Source organism: Bison bison, unplaced genomic scaffold (genome assembly GCF_000754665.1).
Source record: "Bison bison bison isolate TAMUID 2011002044 unplaced genomic scaffold, Bison_UMD1.0 scf7180017864371, whole genome shotgun sequence".
Lineage (NCBI taxonomy): Eukaryota > Metazoa > Chordata > Mammalia > Artiodactyla > Bovidae > Bison > Bison bison.
The window spans coordinates 1,979,744-2,000,447 of NW_011494943.1; the positions used below are offsets into that span (position 1 = coordinate 1,979,744).

The 20,704-nt window shown below is 47.0% G+C and overlaps 1 protein-coding gene across 3 annotated transcripts in view; it reads right to left on the reverse strand.

The window, feature by feature from the left end:
- Nucleotides 1-20,704, reverse strand: part of ABCA6 (ATP-binding cassette, sub-family A (ABC1), member 6) — a 68,022-nt gene that overhangs the window by 14,638 nt on the left and 32,680 nt on the right. For all 3 annotated transcript variants that reach the window (XM_010856076.1, XM_010856075.1, XM_010856077.1), the window contains exons 18-29: nucleotides 20,067-20,205; nucleotides 18,714-18,804; nucleotides 17,303-17,442; nucleotides 14,973-15,089; nucleotides 13,310-13,493; nucleotides 12,143-12,309; nucleotides 11,328-11,461; nucleotides 9,620-9,757; nucleotides 6,687-6,794; nucleotides 4,868-5,041; nucleotides 4,528-4,641; nucleotides 1,073-1,192 (exon numbers count right to left, since the gene is read on the reverse strand). In XM_010856076.1, the coding sequence (XP_010854378.1) occupies nucleotides 1,073-1,192; nucleotides 4,528-4,641; nucleotides 4,868-5,041; nucleotides 6,687-6,794; nucleotides 9,620-9,757; nucleotides 11,328-11,461; nucleotides 12,143-12,309; nucleotides 13,310-13,493; nucleotides 14,973-15,089; nucleotides 17,303-17,442; nucleotides 18,714-18,804; nucleotides 20,067-20,205 (1,626 nt within the window). The remainder of the gene's footprint in view (nucleotides 1-1,072; nucleotides 1,193-4,527; nucleotides 4,642-4,867; nucleotides 5,042-6,686; nucleotides 6,795-9,619; nucleotides 9,758-11,327; nucleotides 11,462-12,142; nucleotides 12,310-13,309; nucleotides 13,494-14,972; nucleotides 15,090-17,302; nucleotides 17,443-18,713; nucleotides 18,805-20,066; nucleotides 20,206-20,704) is intronic.

A 20,704-nucleotide genomic window follows, 5' to 3' on the forward strand; every position in this document is an offset into this window, starting at 1 on the left:
CGGGCTCCCCAGGGACCCAGCTGGGCTCGGACCTTCCCCTTGCCCCTCGCCGTCTCCTTGGCAACCTGGGGGCCCTGGCGCTGACTGGCTGGGGCGCTCTGTCTTTGTCTCCACTGAGTGTGAAAGGAAGACCAGTGCTGCCCTGCTTGCCATGGCGCCTCGACTGCCGGGGCAGCGCACAGCACAGTTGTTACTGTCTGGTGTTCATGTGGCGCCTTAACTACTGGGACAGCGCACAGCAGAGTTGTTACTGTCTGGTATTCAGTCGCTCAGTCTTGTCTGACTCTTTGCAACCCCATGGACTTCAGCACGCCAGGCCTCCCTGTCCATCACCAACTCCTGGAGTTTACTCAAACTCACGTCCATCGAGTCGGTGATGCCATCCAACCATCTCATCCTCTGTTGTCCCCTTCTCCTCCTGCCCCCAATCCTTCCCAGCATCGGGGTCTTTTCCAAAGACTGGAAATGACCACCTTCACATCAGGTGGCCAAAGTATTGGCGCTTCAGCATCAGTTTACTTCTATTTCTCGATGAGTAAGTGTTACTGTATGTGAGTATACGCTCACACTGGATAATGAATACCGTGGAATCAGGCAATGTGTTTCCATCTGGCATTCGTTTTAAATACATTTGACAATGTTTACATTTTGTAAAGTGCAGAAGCTTTTATTTTTATTTTTTGGCTGCCTGGTATACTTTTTGGGATGTCAGTTCTCTGACCAGGGATTGAACCTGGGCCCTCCACTGCAAAAGTCCTGAGTCCTAACTACCGACCGCCAGGGAATTCCTGGCAAAGCTTTCAAAATGGCTTTATTGTGGTTAAATTCTCATGCCATAAAATTCATTCATTTTAAGTGTGCGATTCAAAGTTTTTTAGTAAATTCGCAGAGCTGCAAGAGCATCACCGCAATTAACTTAGGAACATTTCCACCACCCTAAAGAGACACCCACTCCTTTCCCACCTCAGCTCCAGGAAAACACCAGCCTGCTGTCTGTTTTCGTAGATTTAGGCAAAACACTTTAATGGGCTGCACATTCAAAATTAACGGCACATTTGATAACATTTCTTACCTTTTGCAAAAAAGCTATAAATCCAATCAAGGTTGCTGAGGGAGCTAAAGCCATGCAAGGTATCAGGACAGGGACGCCTGAGCCAAATAGCACAATGATGCCAAATGCGATGACCGTGACCTACAAGGCAAGGGGAAGCATGTTAGCGCCACACTCAGTCCACTGATATTAGAGGAAGTACGTGAGATGCGGGTGTTCTGATCAAATACATGGGAGTTTCCCCTCGTTGCAGGCACACTCCTTTCAAAGGGAGAAGGGAAGGGAGGAGATTTTGTTATCAGAAAGTGTATGACCTTCCGCTCCCAACAGGAAATGCTTAGAGGGAAAATCTGGAGACGAAGGTGAGAGCTAAATTGTTCAAACAGACTCACTGAGACCTCAGTTTTATCCCGAGTCTGTCACTAATTTTTGTGTGACTTTAAATAGGTTACTTGACTAGCAGATACAAACTGTTATGTCCAGGACGGATAAACAAGGTCGTGCTATAGAGCACAGGGAGCTACAGTCAATATACTGCAATCAACCTCAACGGGAAAGGAAGTACATGTGTCACAGTCACTTTGCTGAAGAGCAGAAATTAAACGCAACACTGCAGATGAACTGCACTTCAATAAAAAATTTAAAAAAAGAAATTATAAAGGATTAAAGCATCAAAGAAAAAAAATCCAAAAACAGAATACTTAATTTTCTCCCTCCATAAAATGAGGAGAATTATACTAGATAATCTTCATTATTTTTCAAATCTGACATCTCAATATTCCGTAAATATGTGGTTACTTTTCAGTGGTATAAAAAAAGAAACTGACAAATGCAAAGAAAGAGGAAAATAATCTGAAAGTACATAAACAAGTATGACACTGTAACACTATGGTGTTTTTTTTATATTGTGAAGAAAGAAATTTTTAGTTTGCAAAATTTGCTTTGTTTTTGCAATACTGCTTTGTCTTATTTTAATCCTTAATAAATTTAAAATTAATTGGCAATAAAGGGGGAAAAAGATCTCCAATCATTTGTAGACAAAAGATCTCCAATCATTTGTAGATATATTTTGATTTGAAAAATGTAGTTTTTCAGTGTCAAAAGTTCAGTTCTGTGCTGTGGTTCTTTATTTGCTAAGGCTTACTCATTCACACGAGAGTGGGAACGTCTTAATCATCATATTAATCCACAAACCTAAGAGAAAAGGCCTTGGTATCATCATGACTCTCCTTAGAAACAACAAAGCCCAATTTCCTTGTTTGTTGGTTTATTCACTTGCCGCTGAGGAATTCTGCAGGAGGAATTCACAGGAAGACGGTGCAGACTCCAGTCTGCTTCTACGAGGCGCTGGAGGAAGCCTGCCCTCACCTGCCCTGCATGCTTTACTATGTACAGAACTGGGCGAGAGCGGGGGAGACAAGGGGAGGGTCTCTGCTCTCTAAGTGGAGACACACGGATGCTCCGCTCTGGCAGAGTCTGACGTCTCGAGCTCTGGAAGCGCTGTCATCTGCTGTTGGGAGTTGACGCACTTTGAAATCTGCTGAGAAAATTCTTTCTCGTTTTTCCCGACTGAAAGCATCACTGCAGAGCCTTCATCCGTGAGGAAAGCCCCTCCCTGGCCCGCTCCCGCAACGAAAGCTGAGGGGGAGGCGTGGTTCTACCGGAGATGCTGAGTGAGTCCTCATCTGAGAGGCTGTCGGATCTGTGCAGACAGGGTGAGTGGGGAGTGCCTGGTAACCCAGCGGCTGCCTTCTCCCTCGACACACTGCAGCGGGCATTTGTCTAGAAGTGCATTTACTAAACGGAGAAGGCAATGGCACCCCATTCCAGTACTCTTGCCTGGAAAACCCCATGGATGGAGGAGCCTGGTGGGCTGCAATCCATGGAGTCGCTGAAAGTCGGACACAATTGAGTGACTTCACTTTCACTTTTCACTTTCCTGCATTGGAGAAGGAGATGTCACCCCACTCCAGTGTTCTTGCCTGGAGAATCCCAGGGACGGGGGAGCCTGGTGGGCTGCCGTCTATGGGGTCGCACAGAGTCGGACACAACTGAAGTGACTTAGCAGCAGCAGCATTTACTAAATCTCAGCCTGGAGTGGTTTCTGCTCGAGAGCCAACAGAGTGAGTGGGCAAAGACATAAAGAAAAAGGAAGCACGACTCCGGGCTGCTGATGACTTAGGACTGAAGACCAGTAAGCTCAAAGAGTGTCTCCGAGGTTGCTCACACCAGGATAGTTGGGTCCTCACTCACTCTGACAGGAGCAGGCCTATCAGAGGCCCTGTTGGCCAATAACCCTGACATCGCTTGAACATCAGCCCTGAAAGAGACTTTATTCACAGCCAAAACGACAAGAAAACACAAAGTGTGTGCACGAATTTTTTGTCCACCTTTTCTGGACGTATGCAAACCAAGAGTACCGGCTAAAAAGAAATCAACCGTCAGTCAGACGACATCTGCTCTGCTTACCCGGCTTCTGGGTTTACATCGTGCAGTATTATTAAGTCTGTTGGCTGGGGAAAAAAAAAAGAGTTCTCACGGCAAAGTACGAATGGAAAGACTTTGGTGCACCAAATTTTCATGACTATCTCAAAATCAGTCCTCCAAATGAAAGTATCTCTATAGTCACTACCAGCTGAATACCGAGAAATACTGGGATGGCCAAAAAGATTCGCTTGGGTGTTTCCATAACATCTTAACTTTTTGGCCAACCCAATACTACCTAGAGATGCCAAATCAGAACGCTGTCCACTGAGAAAGGGTGAGTCAACAGCTAGCTGCTGACCAGGACAATTCGCTGCCAACTTCTTACAGAAATCAGTGGATGACATCATGCGCATTTTCTTAGCAGGTGGACTTTGGTTGGGTTCCTCTTGTGATTTCAAGACTCCTACTCCAAGAACTGAGAGCTGTGTATGCAAGACAGACATTCCACCAGCAGCTGAGGAATTCACTAAAAGGCGCCTGAAATGTTAAGATCAGGCAACCCCAGAGCTTTGATAAACATTCCACCCAAGTTTTCGGTGATCTTACGAGCTCGGTCGCTTAGTCGTGTCCAACTCTTCTGCGACCCCGGGGCTTCCCAGGTGGTGCTACTGGGAGCCCACCTGCCAATGCAGACGCGAGAGACAGTTTCCATCCCTGGAGAGGGAAGAAGGGAATGGCAACCCGCTCCAGCGTTCCTGCCTGGAGAATCCTGTGGACAGAGGAGACTGGCGGGCCACAGCAAGGTCACCAAAAGTCGGACGGGACGGAGCGACTTAGCAGGCACAGCACACGAACCTTCTCTGTAAATTCGAGTCAAGGTCGTACACGAATTCTCCAGGAACATCACTGACTCTGTAACATGTTACACTCGCTCCCCTTTCTAGGGTGTGATTTTAAGGTCTTGATTGTCCCCACTGCTCAAGGCAAACGCGACTGTGTTTAATGTTACACTGAAAGTTTGAAAAAGAACTGTTTGTGTAAATACTTACTATATAGAAGCAAAATGACCAAAGGCCGCTATTTTTCCTCCTCTTACGAAAAATAAATGCTATCACGTACATCAGGGAGACAAGTGAAGCCGCATAACCAAGCGTCAGGACAACCTGAAAACAATACAAAGACACACCAAAGTCAAGAAAATGAAACATTAACTGAGGGAGAGGTTACAAGCGTTGCTGAAGCTTCTCGTCACACATGCTCTCTGCGTGGTTTCTGTTTGGGTGTGTGACAGACCAAGAATGGAAACATCACTACTGTACGAAACTGCATCAGTGCGAAAGTTTACCATGAATTGCTGTGTAAGATACTCTCTGTGCCATTGTTACTTACCAAAGCAAATACAATTCGGCTTGTGAGATAAATGTGCTCTCTGTTTGCTAGGTAGAAAATCAAATACATGGCAAGGAGCATGAGACTGTAGAGGCTGACATCCACCAGCGCCTGCCCACACCAGTACGCAGAGGGGAAGAGGCCAGAGATCCACAGCTGGGACTTGGTTCTCTTCTGATGGAAAACCATAGCAGATACATGGATTCAGTTGGAATTCAAATACAAAAAAACAAAAACAAAAAACAACACATCAGGTGATTTTCAAAGGTAAATATAATCTAATATTCTAATACATTTTTAAAAAGATTTAAGTGTCTTGAAGTGGACCATTCTTTGAAGACTTTATTGAATTTGTCACAATACTGCTTCTGTTTCATATTTTGTTTTTTTGGCTGTCAGGCACACGGGATCTTAGCTTCCTGACCAGATATCGAACCTCCACCCCATGCATTGGAAGGCGAAGTCTTAACCACTTGGACCACTAGGGAAGTCCCTAAAATTTTTAAAAGTCTAATATTTTAATATTTTAATCTGCTTCCCTGATAGCTCAGTTGGTAAAGAATCTGCCTGCAATGCAGGAGACCCCAGTTAAATTCCTGGGTTGGGAAGATTCGCTGGAGAAGGGATAGGCTACCCACTCCAGCATTCTTGGGCATTTCTTGTGCCTCAGCTGGTAAAGAATCCACCTGCAATGCGGGAGACCTGGGTTCGATCCCTGGGTTGGGAAGATCCCTTGGAGAAGGGAAAGGCTTCCCACTCCAGTATTCTGGCCTAGAGAATTCCATGGACTGTATAGTCCATGGGGTCACAAAGAGTCAGACAGGACTGAGTGACTTTCACTTTCACTTTTTCAATATCTTAATTACGTGTACACCGCTTTTAGGAGGCCAATGACAAAAGAGCCAGGTGCATCACGGTGGACGTTTAAACGTAAGAATTGTTTTATCTGGTAGGTTTGAAGAATAAATAGAACAGCAGCCTCCTAATGATCAAAGCCTGAATCAGTCTCCTTCAAAAGAAATGCTATTTTGTCATCCGAAGAACAGTAAATTCTCCATTATATAACTATGCTCCTGGATAATTACTGACTCAGATGGTAAGAGATGACTTGTTTAAATCTGATGGGACTGTCTTGCCTCCATAATGGGCATGACCCAACACAAATACAACCAAAAAACTGTATTCTGCACAATGGCAAGTGGATTAAAGTCTTAACTGTGGTCCTCGATTTCAGTATCAATGGTTTCTTCCCTGTGGTTAGGAAATAATGTGGCTGAAAGTTTTATCATATTCCCCTTTGAAGGTTTAGATTAATCTGAGTGCCCGCCAGACTGCTGCCCTCTTCCTATCATTCTGAAGTAACAAGCACTTTGTGTTCTTAGAAGTAACTTTTCTGCTGCTGCTGCTGCTAAGTCGCTTCAGTCGTGTCCGACTGAAGTCTGTGCGACCCCATAGACGGCAGCCCACCAGGCTCCCCCGTCCCTGGGATTCTCCAGGCAAGAAGGCTGGAGCGAGTTGCCATGTCCTTCTCCAATGCGTGAAAGTGAAAAGTGAAAGTGAAGGCGCTCAGTCGCTTCCAACTCCTAGTGACCCCACGGACTGCAGCCTACCAGGCTCCTCCGTCTGTGGGATTTTCCAGGCAAGAGTACTGGAGTGGGGTGCCATTGCCTTCTCTGAACTTTTATGACTTGATAGAAAGAATATCGAACTGTATTATCTGAGTTACACACGTTACACTGTTTTCCTGTGAGAACACCCACAGCACTGAACACAGAATGGCTGAGGCCCCGCGTTTTTCTTCCCTCCTCCCTCTTCTTACTTTGTAGTCGCTGACACTGTTCATGGCGATGTAAGGAGACAGGCTGCATGTGACGAGAAACAAGAAGAACGAGCCTTGGGGGAGCCTCGTCCGGAGCAGCATGTGGCCCTGCAGACAGAGGACGCGCTTGGTGGGGCACACGAGCAGAAGCACAGTGTCACACCAGAAAACCTTGATATAACACTGTAAGTCGATGCCACCTCAACAAAACAATTCATTAACCACATTCATAGAGTGAAGTGCTTAAAACCAGTGAGCATTTGTAAAAAGCAAAGAAATACCCATCTTCACAAAAGCACGTGCTTCTGGAAGTACTGAAAAATCAAACACGCACATCTAGTTCATCGATCTCCATCCACAGAGGTGGGGAGGGGTAGAAGTTCCTGATCACTCAACGTGAAGCTTCAACTCCGAGGGAAAAAAAAAACAAGTGAAAAATGACTCAGAACCATTTCAGGGCGTGTATTGAAAAGAACTGAAAGCAGAGACCTGTCTGCACTGTTCATAGCAGTGCTGTTCACACGAGCCAAGGGACATAAGCAGCCACAAGTCCTCAGACAGATGAACGGGTATGCATGAGCAGAATCATTCACCCTTAGAGGAGGAAGTGCTGTCACACGCTGCAACACGTGTGAACTGAGGGGTGTCGGGAAATGGGAAGGAAGTTAGGCACGAGAGACGAGTGCTGGTAAGTGATCCACTGACACGAGTCAGATTCCCAGAAAGAGCCACAGAACGGGGGTCAGGAGGGGCCACAGCTGGCGGGGAGCAGGGAGTCTTGTTTGGCGGAGATAAAGTGCTAATTCTGCAAGACAGAAGAGTTCCGGAGACCTGACTCACGACAGTGTGAATATACTGAACACTTCCGAAGTGTACCCTTAAAAACGCCTAGATGAAATGACAGCCAGTGGAATCTGCTGTGTGCCTCAGGGAGCTGAAACAGAGCTGACAGCCTCGGGGGTGCGGTGGGGTGGGAGCCGGGGTGTTTCAGGAGGGAGGGGTCTATGTATGTCGATGGCTGGTCCGTGTTGACACCAACACTATACCGTAAAGCAATTATCCTTCAATCAAAAATAAAGACATTTTAAGACATGACTAGATGCTAAGTTTTTGCGTTATGGGGCTTTTTTTAAACCACAATACAAAAACTAATAATTAAGGAATGATGAGAGAAGTAGATAATTCAGGCCTGAGCAACCGTCTTCCTCAGCAAACCTAGTGATGAAGAAGTGAAGATACTGGTAGCTGACTGGGAGCTTCTGAAGCACAGACTTGAAAGGAAACCTCACTGCACTAGGCCCACCGTCAAAGAGAGAAACTTGAACTCACTTCCCCCAAATCGGTGTCCGAGTCTGGCCTTAAGCTCGGGGCGGGCTTCCCAAGTGGCGCAGTGGTAAAGAACCTGCCTGCCAGTGCAGGAGATGTCAGAGATTTGGGTTTGATCCCTGGGTCCAGAAGATCCCCTGGAGGAGGGCACAGCAGCCCACTCCAGTCTTCTAGCCTGGAGAATCCCATGGACAGAGGAGCCTGGTGGGCCACAGTCCATGGGGTCACAAAGAGTCAGACACGACTGAGCGACTTAGCACACACAGGTACAGAGCTGCCTCCAGGATTAATTACAGGAGGCCAGGGCAGTAAGCCTGTCTCAAAATCATTCTCAAACTTTCCTTCAGGCTTTGGAAGCTACATCTACAAATTCTAATGTTTCAGCAGGGAGAATGCGTCACTGTCTTTCTGAGAATGGCTGAAAGGAGAAAGGTATGCCCCTCTGGGGATGTCTAAGAGAATAACCTTGGGGCCTCGGTCCATTTTGATCCTGACTAAACAAGCAATAAAATGAGGAAAGTCAATGACCAAGAGGGGCTGCAGTGCCCCCAGTCTAGCCAGCGGCCCCTCTGTCGACAGGGTCCCTTCAGACCCCCTTGTCCGGCCACCGCCCCGCTCTCAAAGCCAGCGGCAGCTTCAGCTGAGCTCAGTCTTCCCCGTCTACCCCACGTGTGCGCCCAGCACCACTAAGGCAGTGAAGGCCCCGACCGAGCTCAGCCCTCTGTCACAGATCGGGCTCATGCTTCTGATGGCTCTGTCTCCAATTGCGTTTCTTGCTCTCCCAACCTCCTGGTTTGGAATAGTCAGGGTCCGCTTCAGGACATCCTCTAGGGTACCAGTGGGGGCCTAATCAGAAAGTCTTCACCACCTTCAGTACTTAAAACAGAGGGAAGTCAATCACGCAAAGATTACGCAGGTGGGGAGAGTGGAGGAACCAAGGGTAAGGAAACCATTGTCCCTTCCGGGTTAGAAGGTGAAGGGGAAGTGATGTGACCAGAGCCCACGGTGTGCGACCTTTCTGCCCTCCTGGCTCCGATCCCTGCTTCCTGCTGTCTAAATCCAGGCTAGAGCCGGCTGACAAAGACCCCTGAGAACGTGGCTCTGGGTATCAGACACCCTTGCGATGCAGAGCAATGATGGGTGAGCGAAGGGATGGATCTGAAGGGAAGGTGGCCCAAGAGCCAGCGGATTCTCCTTCATTTCAGTCAATCTGCTACCCGTGGAGTCAATGAAAGGTCCACCACCGAGCAATACTGGCTTTACAAGATTCTAAAGCTGGTTACCAGGGCTCCCAACTTCCAACCCGTTGTACGCACGCACACACACACACACACACACACACACACACACTCTCACTCTCTGTCTCCAAGACACTTCTGCAGTCAACCTTGTAGTTTTTCAGCAGATTCCTTAGGCGACTATGACAGAATACTGAAAAATATCCCCTCATGCAAATCCTTTAGTGATAACTTAGGAAAAATCATACGTTGCTAAATATAGTCTGTTTGAAAAATTAAGACGAAGTGGTTTTTAGGACTGACAATCCAGAGGACCTGTAGCACTTACTCAACAGCCCAAGAAGGTAAACGAGCAAACCCAGCGCTTACCAAAGGGTATGAGCTTCTCTCGGTCCGAATGCGCTGTGTTTGATTAAACATCCGAAGCAGCGCGTTGCTGATGACGCTCATGAGGACAGGGAAGCAGTGCAGCTGCTTGGTGTTGCACACGACTGAGAAGCCATAGTCCTTCCCAGGAGACAAAGACAGACACCGTGACGACTCTACGCCGCTGAAGAGGAGAGAGCTTGGCGGCGCATCTGGTGGTGTGACCGCCTGAGTGATACGCCGCTGAAGAGGAGAGAGCTTGGCGGCGGCGCATCTGACGGTGTGACCGCCTGAGTGAACTGCCTTTCTGAGCATCACCTTTCTCTTTTGTGGGGGGCCAGTGAACGGGCTGGGACACGGCTTAAATGAGTTCATGTACATTAGGTTCTGGTGCAGCAGATAGCAGAGCTGGCAATATGCATTTTTATCAGCATTACTGATTTGAAATCATTCATTCTCATTTTGCTTACGAGGAAGTTTTATCGACCAGGATTTAACAGTGGCCCCGACAAGGGGACACTAGGCTTACAGAGAGCAAGCAAAGGAACCCTGATTTTCTGGGTAGGAGGTAAGCATGGGATTACACTGCCAATGAAGCGTTTTCACACTTTCTGAGACCACCTTTATGTTCTTCATGTTTATAAAGATGCTCACGCAGGCTTCTCTGGTGGCTCAGTGGATTCTTTAGAATCCGCCTGCCCATGCAGGAGACAGGTTCGATCTCTGGTCCGGGAAGATCCCACATTCCACGGAACAACTAAGCCCACAACTATAGCGCCTGTGCTCCAGAGCCCGGGAACCGCAGCTACTGAGCTCACGCGCCTAGAGCCCGTGGGCCCAGCAAGAGAAGCCGAGTCTGGAGAGGAGCCCCACTCGCTGCACCCAGAGAAAAGCCTGTGCACAGCAGGGGAGGCCCAGCACAGCCACAGACACACAGAATTCTAAAAGTGTTCCTGCATCGTCCAACGTTACCCATCGTTCACAGCAAACACCTGAGATCAGGAACAAATAAAGCCGCTGAGAAGCAGTGGAGTTCCCGAGAGTTGGCACAGAGATTACGCATTTTCCCAAGTGCCTGCTGTCGGGAGATCTAGTGATTCATCTTCAATGACTTTTGCTTTATTTCCCTTGTAGCAAGAAAGAAACAGCCAGCTTCACGGAATCCGGCCCCAGCTTTCCACTGGGATGTAAACTCAGAGTTTTACTGAAGATTGGGATGTATTTTCAATAGTCTTATTCCTGTGAGAGGGTCTCTATTACTTGCACTCTGTTACCCAAATTGAAACATATTAAAATATTAAATAATAAACTGAGAGCACTTTCCTCCCAGAGGTTTCATGTGATTATTATAGTATTTAATGTATTTTCTCAATATATAAAAATATCACTTGGGTAGTTCATCATTAAATGGGATTTTTTAAATTCAAAATTACAGGGCTTGGTACTCAGAAGGTCTAATATTTTATTGAGTCTGAATAATGCAATGACATCTAGCTACCTTCAAATGTAAAAAATCTTCTAATTCAAAATTTAAGATAAAAATGTGTTACAACAACTTATTTAAATGTCACAGTTTACTCAATGATGACCCCACGTGTTTCTGCGTTGTCACTGAATACTAGCTGGGTTGACTTTTCACTAAATCAGCTAAAATGTAGCACTTTAGCTTTTTTTCATAAAAGCAAACACAAGAGGCAAGCGGCAAGCATACCTTTCGTTTCCCAGAAACGATGATGGCCCCATTGTAAGAGGGATCTTCGGTGCCATTTCTGTTTTCAAAGTCATCCACCTCCGAAAGTATATTTTGATGCCTCAGTGACTGTATAAAATCTTCAATGTTTGATTCTAGCATGAAATCCAGAACAGAAGGCCACAGAAAGCAAGAGTACGTGTGACCATTTTTAAAAATAAACCACACACACACAGTCAAGATTTGTAGAATGCCGAGTAAAGGCATGTCTCTGTGGGCAGCAAAGGAATAATAACACTGGCCCATGAAAGAGAAGCCATTCCACTATCTTCTGTTACCACTGAGCCACCGAAGAAGCCTGAAATAAGCAGTCAGGCAAAACCAATTGCCCATCATTTAGGGTAACAAGATCATGGGTTCTAATCGGTCTTAAAGAACCTTCCTAGATTTTGTTGGAGGGGCACAGTGTCTAACAATGCCATTGTCACGTTATCAGTCGGCGTGTATAGAGTTTCTGGCGTGGGTTAGGCTGCTGTAACGCAGAGACCTGAAAACCGAGTGCTTCTGTGAGTACAGAAACCCGTCTCCATCTCGAGAAGAGCTGAGGACCCTCAGGCGGACAGACTGGCAGGTCAGATGAGTTACAGGCGACTCAGGCTCCTTCCGCTGTCCCAGCAGCTCCAAAGTCACAAACACGCATCGCCCCTCACCAAGTTCTTTTCCATAGTGAGGTTTAAACACACATTTTACTCTCTTATAATTTGCTTCCCCCTACCTGTGCTATTTAACAATAAAAATCACTTTTTTCTGGATTTAAATTTTGTTTTTCTGTTTACCTGTGTTATTGATGATCAATAAGCTGGTACGGGGGCCCTGGGGAAGTTGTCCCGGAGAGAGGAAATACAACTCAGGTTTAAACTCCAAATCAGCGGTTTCATTCAACATGGCATAGAATATGCTTTCCACAATCAAAGGGAACACTGCAACTCCAAACACGAACAGTCTATCAATACAGAAATATTACCATATGAACGCACTGCGACAGAACAGTGTTATTTATTCAGCCAGGCATTTCACAGGTATTTGTTGAGTGCCATCTATAATTGGTGCTAAAATTTTGAAAGTCACACCTTCACATGCCATGCGTGGGCGCATGCTCAGTCCTAAGTCATGTCTGACTCTCTGTGACCCCATGGACTGTAGCTCGCCAGGCTCCTCTGTCCATGGGAGGCTCTAGGCAAGAATACTGGAGTGGGTTGCCATGCCCTCCTCCAGGGGATCTTCCCAACCCAGGGACTGAACCCGAGTCTGTTGCATTCGCAGGCGGGTTCTTAACTGCTGAGCCGCCAGGAAAGCCTGGCATTGCGATATAAACATAGGCTATCACACTATGAAAGTTAAACGGACATGTGGAGAAGGCTGCTCAAGCCCTAACGTCAGGTGTGCCCACTGTGGGTATAATCAAACGTGACTTTCACCCATCCCCTGGCAGGGATGCTGCTGGGGGTACCGTGTTCTAGGATTTTTGTTTGCTTGTCCACTTTTCTAGATCCAAAATAACAACTTAGTTTTTGTTGTTTTTAAAATTCTTTTCCAGTACAGGTCATTACAGAGTAGAGCTCCCTGGGCTGTACGGCAGGTCCTCATCAGACACCCATGTTTCATGCAGTACTGCGTGCGTGTTCATCCCAAGCTCCAGTTTACCCGCCACCCCCAACACTTCTCCTTTGCTAACTGTGACAAGATAGCAAACTCTGCTTCTGTTTTGTAAATAAGTTCATTTGTACCTTTTTAGGAGATTCCACATATAAACAACATGGTATATTTGTCTTTCACTTTCTTCCCTCACTACGACAATCCCTAGGCTCATCTGCTGCTGTAAATGACATTATTCAGTTTTTTATGGCTGAGTAGTATTTCATCATATTCTAGTTTCAGATTCCCCCCCGTTTAACCCTCTCTTGATATTCACTGTCTAAGAAGCCACGTGCCCCGATACTCACAGGATCAGAAGCCCTTTCTTTTCTCGTCTTAACTGTAAGAAACGGAGCCGTGCCATCGCCCAGAACTGCAGCCTCCAGAGGCCGGCGACGCTCATGGCCTTCTGCGTCTCGGGGGCAGGAGGGCAAGGTGGATCCATCTCATGCAGCCGTCCCGTATCCCTGCTCATTTCCACTTGTTCAAAATCTACACACACGCGCACACACACAGAATACACGTGCATTACTAACGGCATCTTGGGTGTCACAGCTTTCTCTTTGTAACAATATTAAACGTGGTTTTAGAATGTTCGTGGTTACAAAGCAAAGAAGGTTGGAAGCAAATCAGGTGCGTGATGCCCACATTCAATAAACTCAGTGGGGAAAATATGGTGAATTCATACCAAACGTGGAACTCAGGAAAGATGATCACATTATGCCCAGTCTTTGAAAAGACAGAGAAGGTCCCATATGTGACAATATTCTGAGGGATTTCAAGAAATCTCTTCCACAGGAACACCCAATCATGGATGCCTAAATATCTACTTAAAATTTTATGCGGAAAAATTGTCAGATCTGAAACCACCAGATTGGTACCTGATTCCCAAATACATGCTGTACAAGCAGCATGATTTGGGACAAACCATTTAACTGCTGTTCGGCCTGATTTTCTCACGTGTAAAAGTGTGCCCATGGCATTTGTCACAAAGGTTATTTTGTTGTTAGTCGCTCAGTCGTGTCCGACTCTTTGCAACCCCAAGGACTGTAGCCCGTCAGGCGCCTCTGTCCATGGGATTTCCTGGGCAAGAATACCGGTGTGGGTTGCCATTTCCTTTTCCCAGGGATCTCCCCAACCAGGACTGAACCCACACATCTTGCACTGCAGGAGGATTCTTTACCCCTGAACCATCTGAAAAGCCCATAAAGGTTCTTATAGGAAGGTAACTGCAATATAGCCACACGTCCATCAAAGTGTCTGCCATAAAGGCTGCAGAATGACAGCTTTTTTATCATCGTCCATTAAAATACACGTTGGGCTTCGCTGGTGGCTCAGTGGTAAGGAATCTGCCTGTCAATGTGAGAGACCCATTGATTGAACCCAGGGTTCAATCCCTGGGTTGGGAAGACCCCTTGGAGAAGGAAATGACAACCCATTCCAGTATTCTTGCCTGGGAAATCCCATGCACAGAGGAGCCTGGCGGGTTACATAAAGCCCATGGGGTCGCAAAGGGTCGGACATGACTTGGCGAATAAACCGTCACCACCACCAAAACACACCTTAGGAGATTATTGAATCCTTTTCCCCATTAAGGCTCAGTGAAATTCTGCACACGCACAAGGTAAGGGCAATCTTGACAAGAAACATCTGCTCAGACTTCATGACCCTGATGGAGAGCCTCTGACATCCTCAGAGAATCCAAGAAGCAGGGATTTCTGGGAGAGGAGACAGCAGCTAAAAGAGGAAGCGAATCGTTTCTGAAGGGAAGTCGGGGATGCGCCAAGGAGGGCCTGTGTTTAGTCCTGGTGACGACGTGAGGAAAAGGCTGACAGCCCTTCCCAAACAGCACAGTCAGATCCGGAATGTGTCTCGTTCTTGGTGAGAGCCACACACAAGATACTCTAGACACTAAGCTGACACACGACCATTTGGAAATTGGTCTCCCATGACGCATACGAATGGACGTACCTTGCTCAGCCATTGAGTTTCCCTCCAGTTTCGTGAAGACTTCATTCAGAGTTGACGTGGAAACCTCATAACTCAGCACACCCAGGCTGCAATCCTCATCGAGGTCACTGAAGAGGTCTAAGGCAACAGGAGGGGACAGAGACGTCTGAATACCACGTGGACAACTAAGCCTCGTGAATGGACACATCTGCATGATGGTGCTGAGCGCTGTGCAGAAGCCCCCTTCTTTGGAGGCAAAATTTCAGCAGGATGCACTCCCTCTGTGACATGAAGAGGGAGGCCCACCCCCGCCCTCGTGCACAAACCCTCTGCATCCGTCATCTTCCTACAGCTCAAAATGCGCCCACAAACTTCTTTGAGGAAAGATGAACGATCAGAGAGAGCACCACCTTCTCACCAATGCCCCAGAAATCAACTGTCACCCCTCAAATTACCATCACCCCTCAAATTACCGTCACCCCACAAATCACTGTGGCCCCTCAAATCACCATTGCCCCATAAATGACCATCGCCCCACAAATAACTGTGGCCCCACAAATCACTGTGCCCCCTCAAATCACCGTCGCCGCACAAATGACCATCACCCCTCAAATCACCGTCGCCGCACAAATGACCATCACCCCTCAAATCACCGTGCACTCCTGCCTCTATTCCTGACTTTCCTTCCGGGTGGTCTGCAGCTCCTCCCACCCAAGGCCGCCTCTTTGATTTGGGTCCTGAACCCCTTCCCCTCTGGGGCTCTCGGGGACCTCCCAACTACCTCCTCCTTTTATCTCCGGCGTCATCAGCGTCTGCAAGTACTGGGCCATCCCAGATCACACGCCCAAATGCATAAGGTCACCCGCTGAGCAGAGCCGCGTGTGTGTGTGTGTGTGTGTGTGTGTGTGTGTATGTGCACGCGACAAGCAGCGGTGAAACAAAGGAAGACTCTGCCCCTCCCACACGAGTGCATTCATTACTCCAAAGATCTGTCTCTTCTGCTGTCTTCCATTAGTCACTCCTATTTACACATAACCTGTTGCTGCTGCTGCTAAGTCGCTTCAGTCGTGTCTGACTCTGTGCGACCCCACAGACAGCAGCCCACCAGGCTCCTCTGTCCCTGGGATTCTCCAGGCAAGAACACTGGAGTGGGTTGCCATTTCCTTCTCCAGTGCATGCAAGTGAAAAGTGGAAGTGAAGTCGCTCAGTCGTGTCAGACTCTTAGCGACCCCATGGACTGCAGCCTACCAGGCTCCTCCGTCCATGGGATTTTCCAGGCAAGAGTACTGGAGTGGGGTGCCATTGCCTTCTCCGTTCTCCAATGCAATCCCTATCAAATTACCAATGGCATTTTTTCACAGAACTAGAACAAAAATTTCACAATTCATATGGAAACACGAAAGACCCAGAATGGACAAAGCAGTCTTGAGAAAGAAGGATGGAGCTGGAGGAATCAACCTTCCTGACTTCAGATTATACTACAAAGCTACAGTCATCAAGACAGTATGGTACTGGCACAAAAACAGAAATATAGACCAATGGAACAAGACAGAAAGCCCAGAAAAAAACCCAGGCACCTAGGGGTACCTTATTCTTGACAAAGGAGGCAAGAATATACAACAGGGCAAAGACGGCCTCTTCAATAAATGGTGCCGGGAAAACTGGACAGCTACATTTAAGAGAATGAAATTAGAAGACTTCCTAACACATAACCTACACAAACCCAAATGCTACCCTTATATCCCTGCCACCTGCCCAGAAGCTATTGTTTTCAAGCATCAGTGGTTCCAATTTTCTTCTTAATTCAATGAATACGTTTTCTTGGCGGGGGGGAGTTGTTTGTTTTTATTCTTTTAACTTGGTCTCTCTCTTTTTAAAATTTAGTGACATTCAAAGCTGTTGACTATACCCTCCTTCTGGAAACATTTTCTCCCTTGAGTTAATAAGAACAAACTCTTATTTCTCCTTCAACTGCCCTGGGGTGCTCCAGATTTCCACCATGCTCTGACCCGTCCTCCACTCTCTCCCGAGGGTTCAGTCCTGTGTCACCTTCTCAGTAATCCAATCCCTTGCATTAAATCCATCTAATATGCAGATTCAATTGATTCAACCCAAATCACTGAATGAGTGATTCCCAGATTCAGCTCTCACTCTGCTCTCTGAATTCCTGTATCCCATAACCAACTATACACTTGGCCATTGGACAGCTCCACTTGGAAGTTCTCATCTCAGCTTCAGCTCCTTAAGAAACCCAACCCCAAACAAAATCCAAATCCACCACATATGAAAGCTGTAACAACGGTGTGAACACTTGTTTCCAAGTTCGTCCCCTTGTACTGGTACTAAATTACCTGGAAATTTATTTGTCCTTTCCGCAGGCAATGTATACACAAGCTTTTCTTTGCTTTCGGTTTTCAGTTTAGCATCAGGGATGTGGTGATTAATGAGGGATGTTATTTTTTCTGGATCACACGTTTCATTTCTGTACAAACTAATATGTAAAAGGAAAGACACTTCATTTGTGTTTTCTCTACCGCTGCCACAAAAACAGGGCTCTTGTCGGATTTCTAGCCTTTGTGTATTAGTTTACTTGGCTTTAGGGAGCAAACAAATGAGGAAATAACAACAGTAACAACAATGTCATCAGTTTGGAAAATCTTGGGCTCTATATATACAGAGACATATCAGCTCAAAAGCAAAAGTACACAAAAGCAAATACTGCGATTAAAATGATATATCAAGTATGAGAGAAACACAGGCAGACAGGAACATTAGGCAGGAGATTTCTCAGGGAAAATAATTACCACACCAGACTGTGCAGATGTTAGAAAACTAGTGTCTAATAGGGAAATCTGCCCTTCACACATGTTTTGTTTCATCATCAAGGTTTTTTCCAAAAAGTATTGGTTTGGCCTGGACACACTTGCTGGTTGGAGTGTGTCTTTGTCTCCAGATTTCCTCCCTGTTGACGGTAGCTTCTAGAAGGACTTGACTTCGTGTCCTGTGAAAGGACGGCATCTACCCGAGCACTGCATGGGTCAGCTGAGGAAATTCAGGGCAGGAAAAGGTCGAGGCCTGTCAGACCACCCACGGCCTCAGCCTGGACGGGGTCCATGAGGTTAGACCACCCATGGCCTCAGTGTAGACAGGGGTTCAGGAGGTCAGACCACTCACAGCCTCAGTCTGGACAGGGGTTCGGGAGGTCAGACCACTCACAGCCTCAGACTGGACTGGGATCCATGAGGTCAGACCACACACGGCCTCAGCCTGGATGGGGGTCCATGAGGTCAGACCACCCATGGCCTCAGTCTGGACAGGGGTTTGGGAAGTCAGACCACACATGGCCTCAGTTGGACGGGGGTCCACGAAGTCAGACTACCCATGGCCTCAGCCTGGAGGGGGGTCCAGAAGGTTAGATCACATATGGCCTCGGCCTGGATGGGGGTCCACGAGGTCAGGCCACCCACGGCCTCAGCCTGGACGGGGGTCCAGGAGGTAAGACCACCCACAGTCTCAGCCTTGAAGGGGGTCCGGGAGGCAGTCATCAGTCTTCTAGGGCTTCTCCCTTTGAAATCTGCCCCGTCCTCAGCGCTGGTGAAAATGCAGGCGACAAGAATACAGAGGAGCATGCGGCAGACCCAGACCAACCCAGCTGAGCGAGCTGAAGCGTGAGATCCCAGTCTCTCTCGGGGCAGCCTACCTTGGAGACAGCCCATCACTGAAGATGCGTCTACAGAGCCAGGCCACCCCCAGTGCCTTTACCTTAGGTGATAGCCGAGACCCCATCTTCGCTTCAAAAAGACAGACGAGCCCGCGCACTTCAGCCTCCCTTTGGACAGGATCACTTTCCTATCTGAGCAGAAAGAAGCAAGACAGGGAAGACGGGGTCATCACCTCCTCACTGTGTGGAAAAAATGGGGGGCGGTGCCAGGACTCAGATTTCCAAAGAAGAAGTGTCCTGTGGGGCCTAACTCCATCTCACGGGCTTTTAAAAACATGAAACGTGCACTGAAATGCACGCATTTAAAATGAGCTTCTGGCAGCCTGGAAGGGAGGCAGTTTGGAGGAGAAAGGATACACGTGTATGTAGGGCTGAGTCCCTTTGCTGTTTGCCTGAAACTATCGGAACACTGTTAATCGACTATACCCCAACACAAAATGATCTTAATGTTTAAAAAAATTTAAAACTATTATTGTGTATAAAATAAAGTTAAAAGTAAATAAAATGAGCTTCTGCATGGGAGAATGGATAAATACATGTTTTGAACTGTGGTGTTGGAGAAGACTCTTGAGAGTCCCTTGGACTGCAAGGAGATCCAACCAGTCCATCCTAAAGGAAATCAGTCCTGAATATTCACTGGAAAGACTGATGTTGAAGCTGAAACTCCAATACTTTGACCACCTGATGCAAAGAGCTGACTCATTAGGAAAGACCCTGATGCTGGGAAAACTGAAGGCAGGAGGAGATGGGGATGACAGAGGATGAGATGGTTGGATGGCGTCACTGACTCAATGGAGATGAGTCTGAGCAAGCTCCAGGAGTTGGTGATGGACAGGGAGGCCTGGCGTGCTGCAGTCCATGGGGTTGCAAAGAGTCAGACACGACTGAGCGACTGAACTGAACTGATATGTTTGGCTGAATTTCTCTGCTATGCAACTGGAACTATTACAAAACTGCTCAACTATACTCCAATAGAAGAAAAAAAGTTAAAAAATTAAATTAATAAAAAATGAGCTTCTGCATTCCAGTCTACTTCAGTGGCTTCTGATACTTCTTGAAAAAAAATAAACAAACCATAAATTCCATAAGCATATTTTCTACTCTGGATGATAAAAAATTTTCGACATTTTTCAACCAAATAGACATAAAAGAAGACTGGGATGCTGAAATTAATCAAGACCTGATCTGAAAAGCTGTCAACACGGTTTTTCATTAGCGCTCACAGTCCAGCGTATGCAGAGCTGGTGAGGAATTCTACGGGGACTAGATGGCAGTCACTCCCCGGACTCCTGTACAATACAGACACACTGAGGGAACAAGAGCAGCAGTCTTGCCCTGGGAATCCATGTCTCCCAAATTCTTCACTGTCAGACTGAGATAAAAGTCACAGTTACCAGCCAGCATGTCCGCTTCATCCATCAAGTTGGTGCTCAAGAGAATCACGCGGTCTGCTTTGCGCTCCCTGAGGAAGTTCCATATTCGATGCCTTGAGAAAGGATCCAATCCCGCAGTTGGCTCATCTAATAGCAAAACCTACAGTGGATGAAGATATAGACACCATTTCTCTCGACCTTGTTAATTGTCTCCACGGTAGAACACGGGAAACAATAAAAATCGTGCCAAATAATGACTGCCCACCACTTGTATCCAATATACTAACACTCTTTTCACTTTCACGCATTGGAGAAGGAAATGGCAACCCACTCCACTGTTCTTGCCTGGAGAATCCCAGGGATGGGGGAGCCCAGTGGGCTGCCCTCTATGGGGTCGCACAGAGTCGGACACGACTGAAGCGACTTCGCAGCAGAAGCATGGTTACACGTAGTGTGCTCTCTCTGGATACATTATAATGAAAACTCGATCACTTTCAGGGGTGAAAGAAGAGCTTCATGCTTTGACATTGGTCTTAGTAGTATTTTTTTGGATACGCCTCCTCAGCCAAGGGAAGCAAAAGCAGAAGTAAATGAGTGGGACTGCATCAAGCTCAAAAGCTTTTGCAGGGACTTCCCTGGCAGTCCAGCGGTTAAGACTC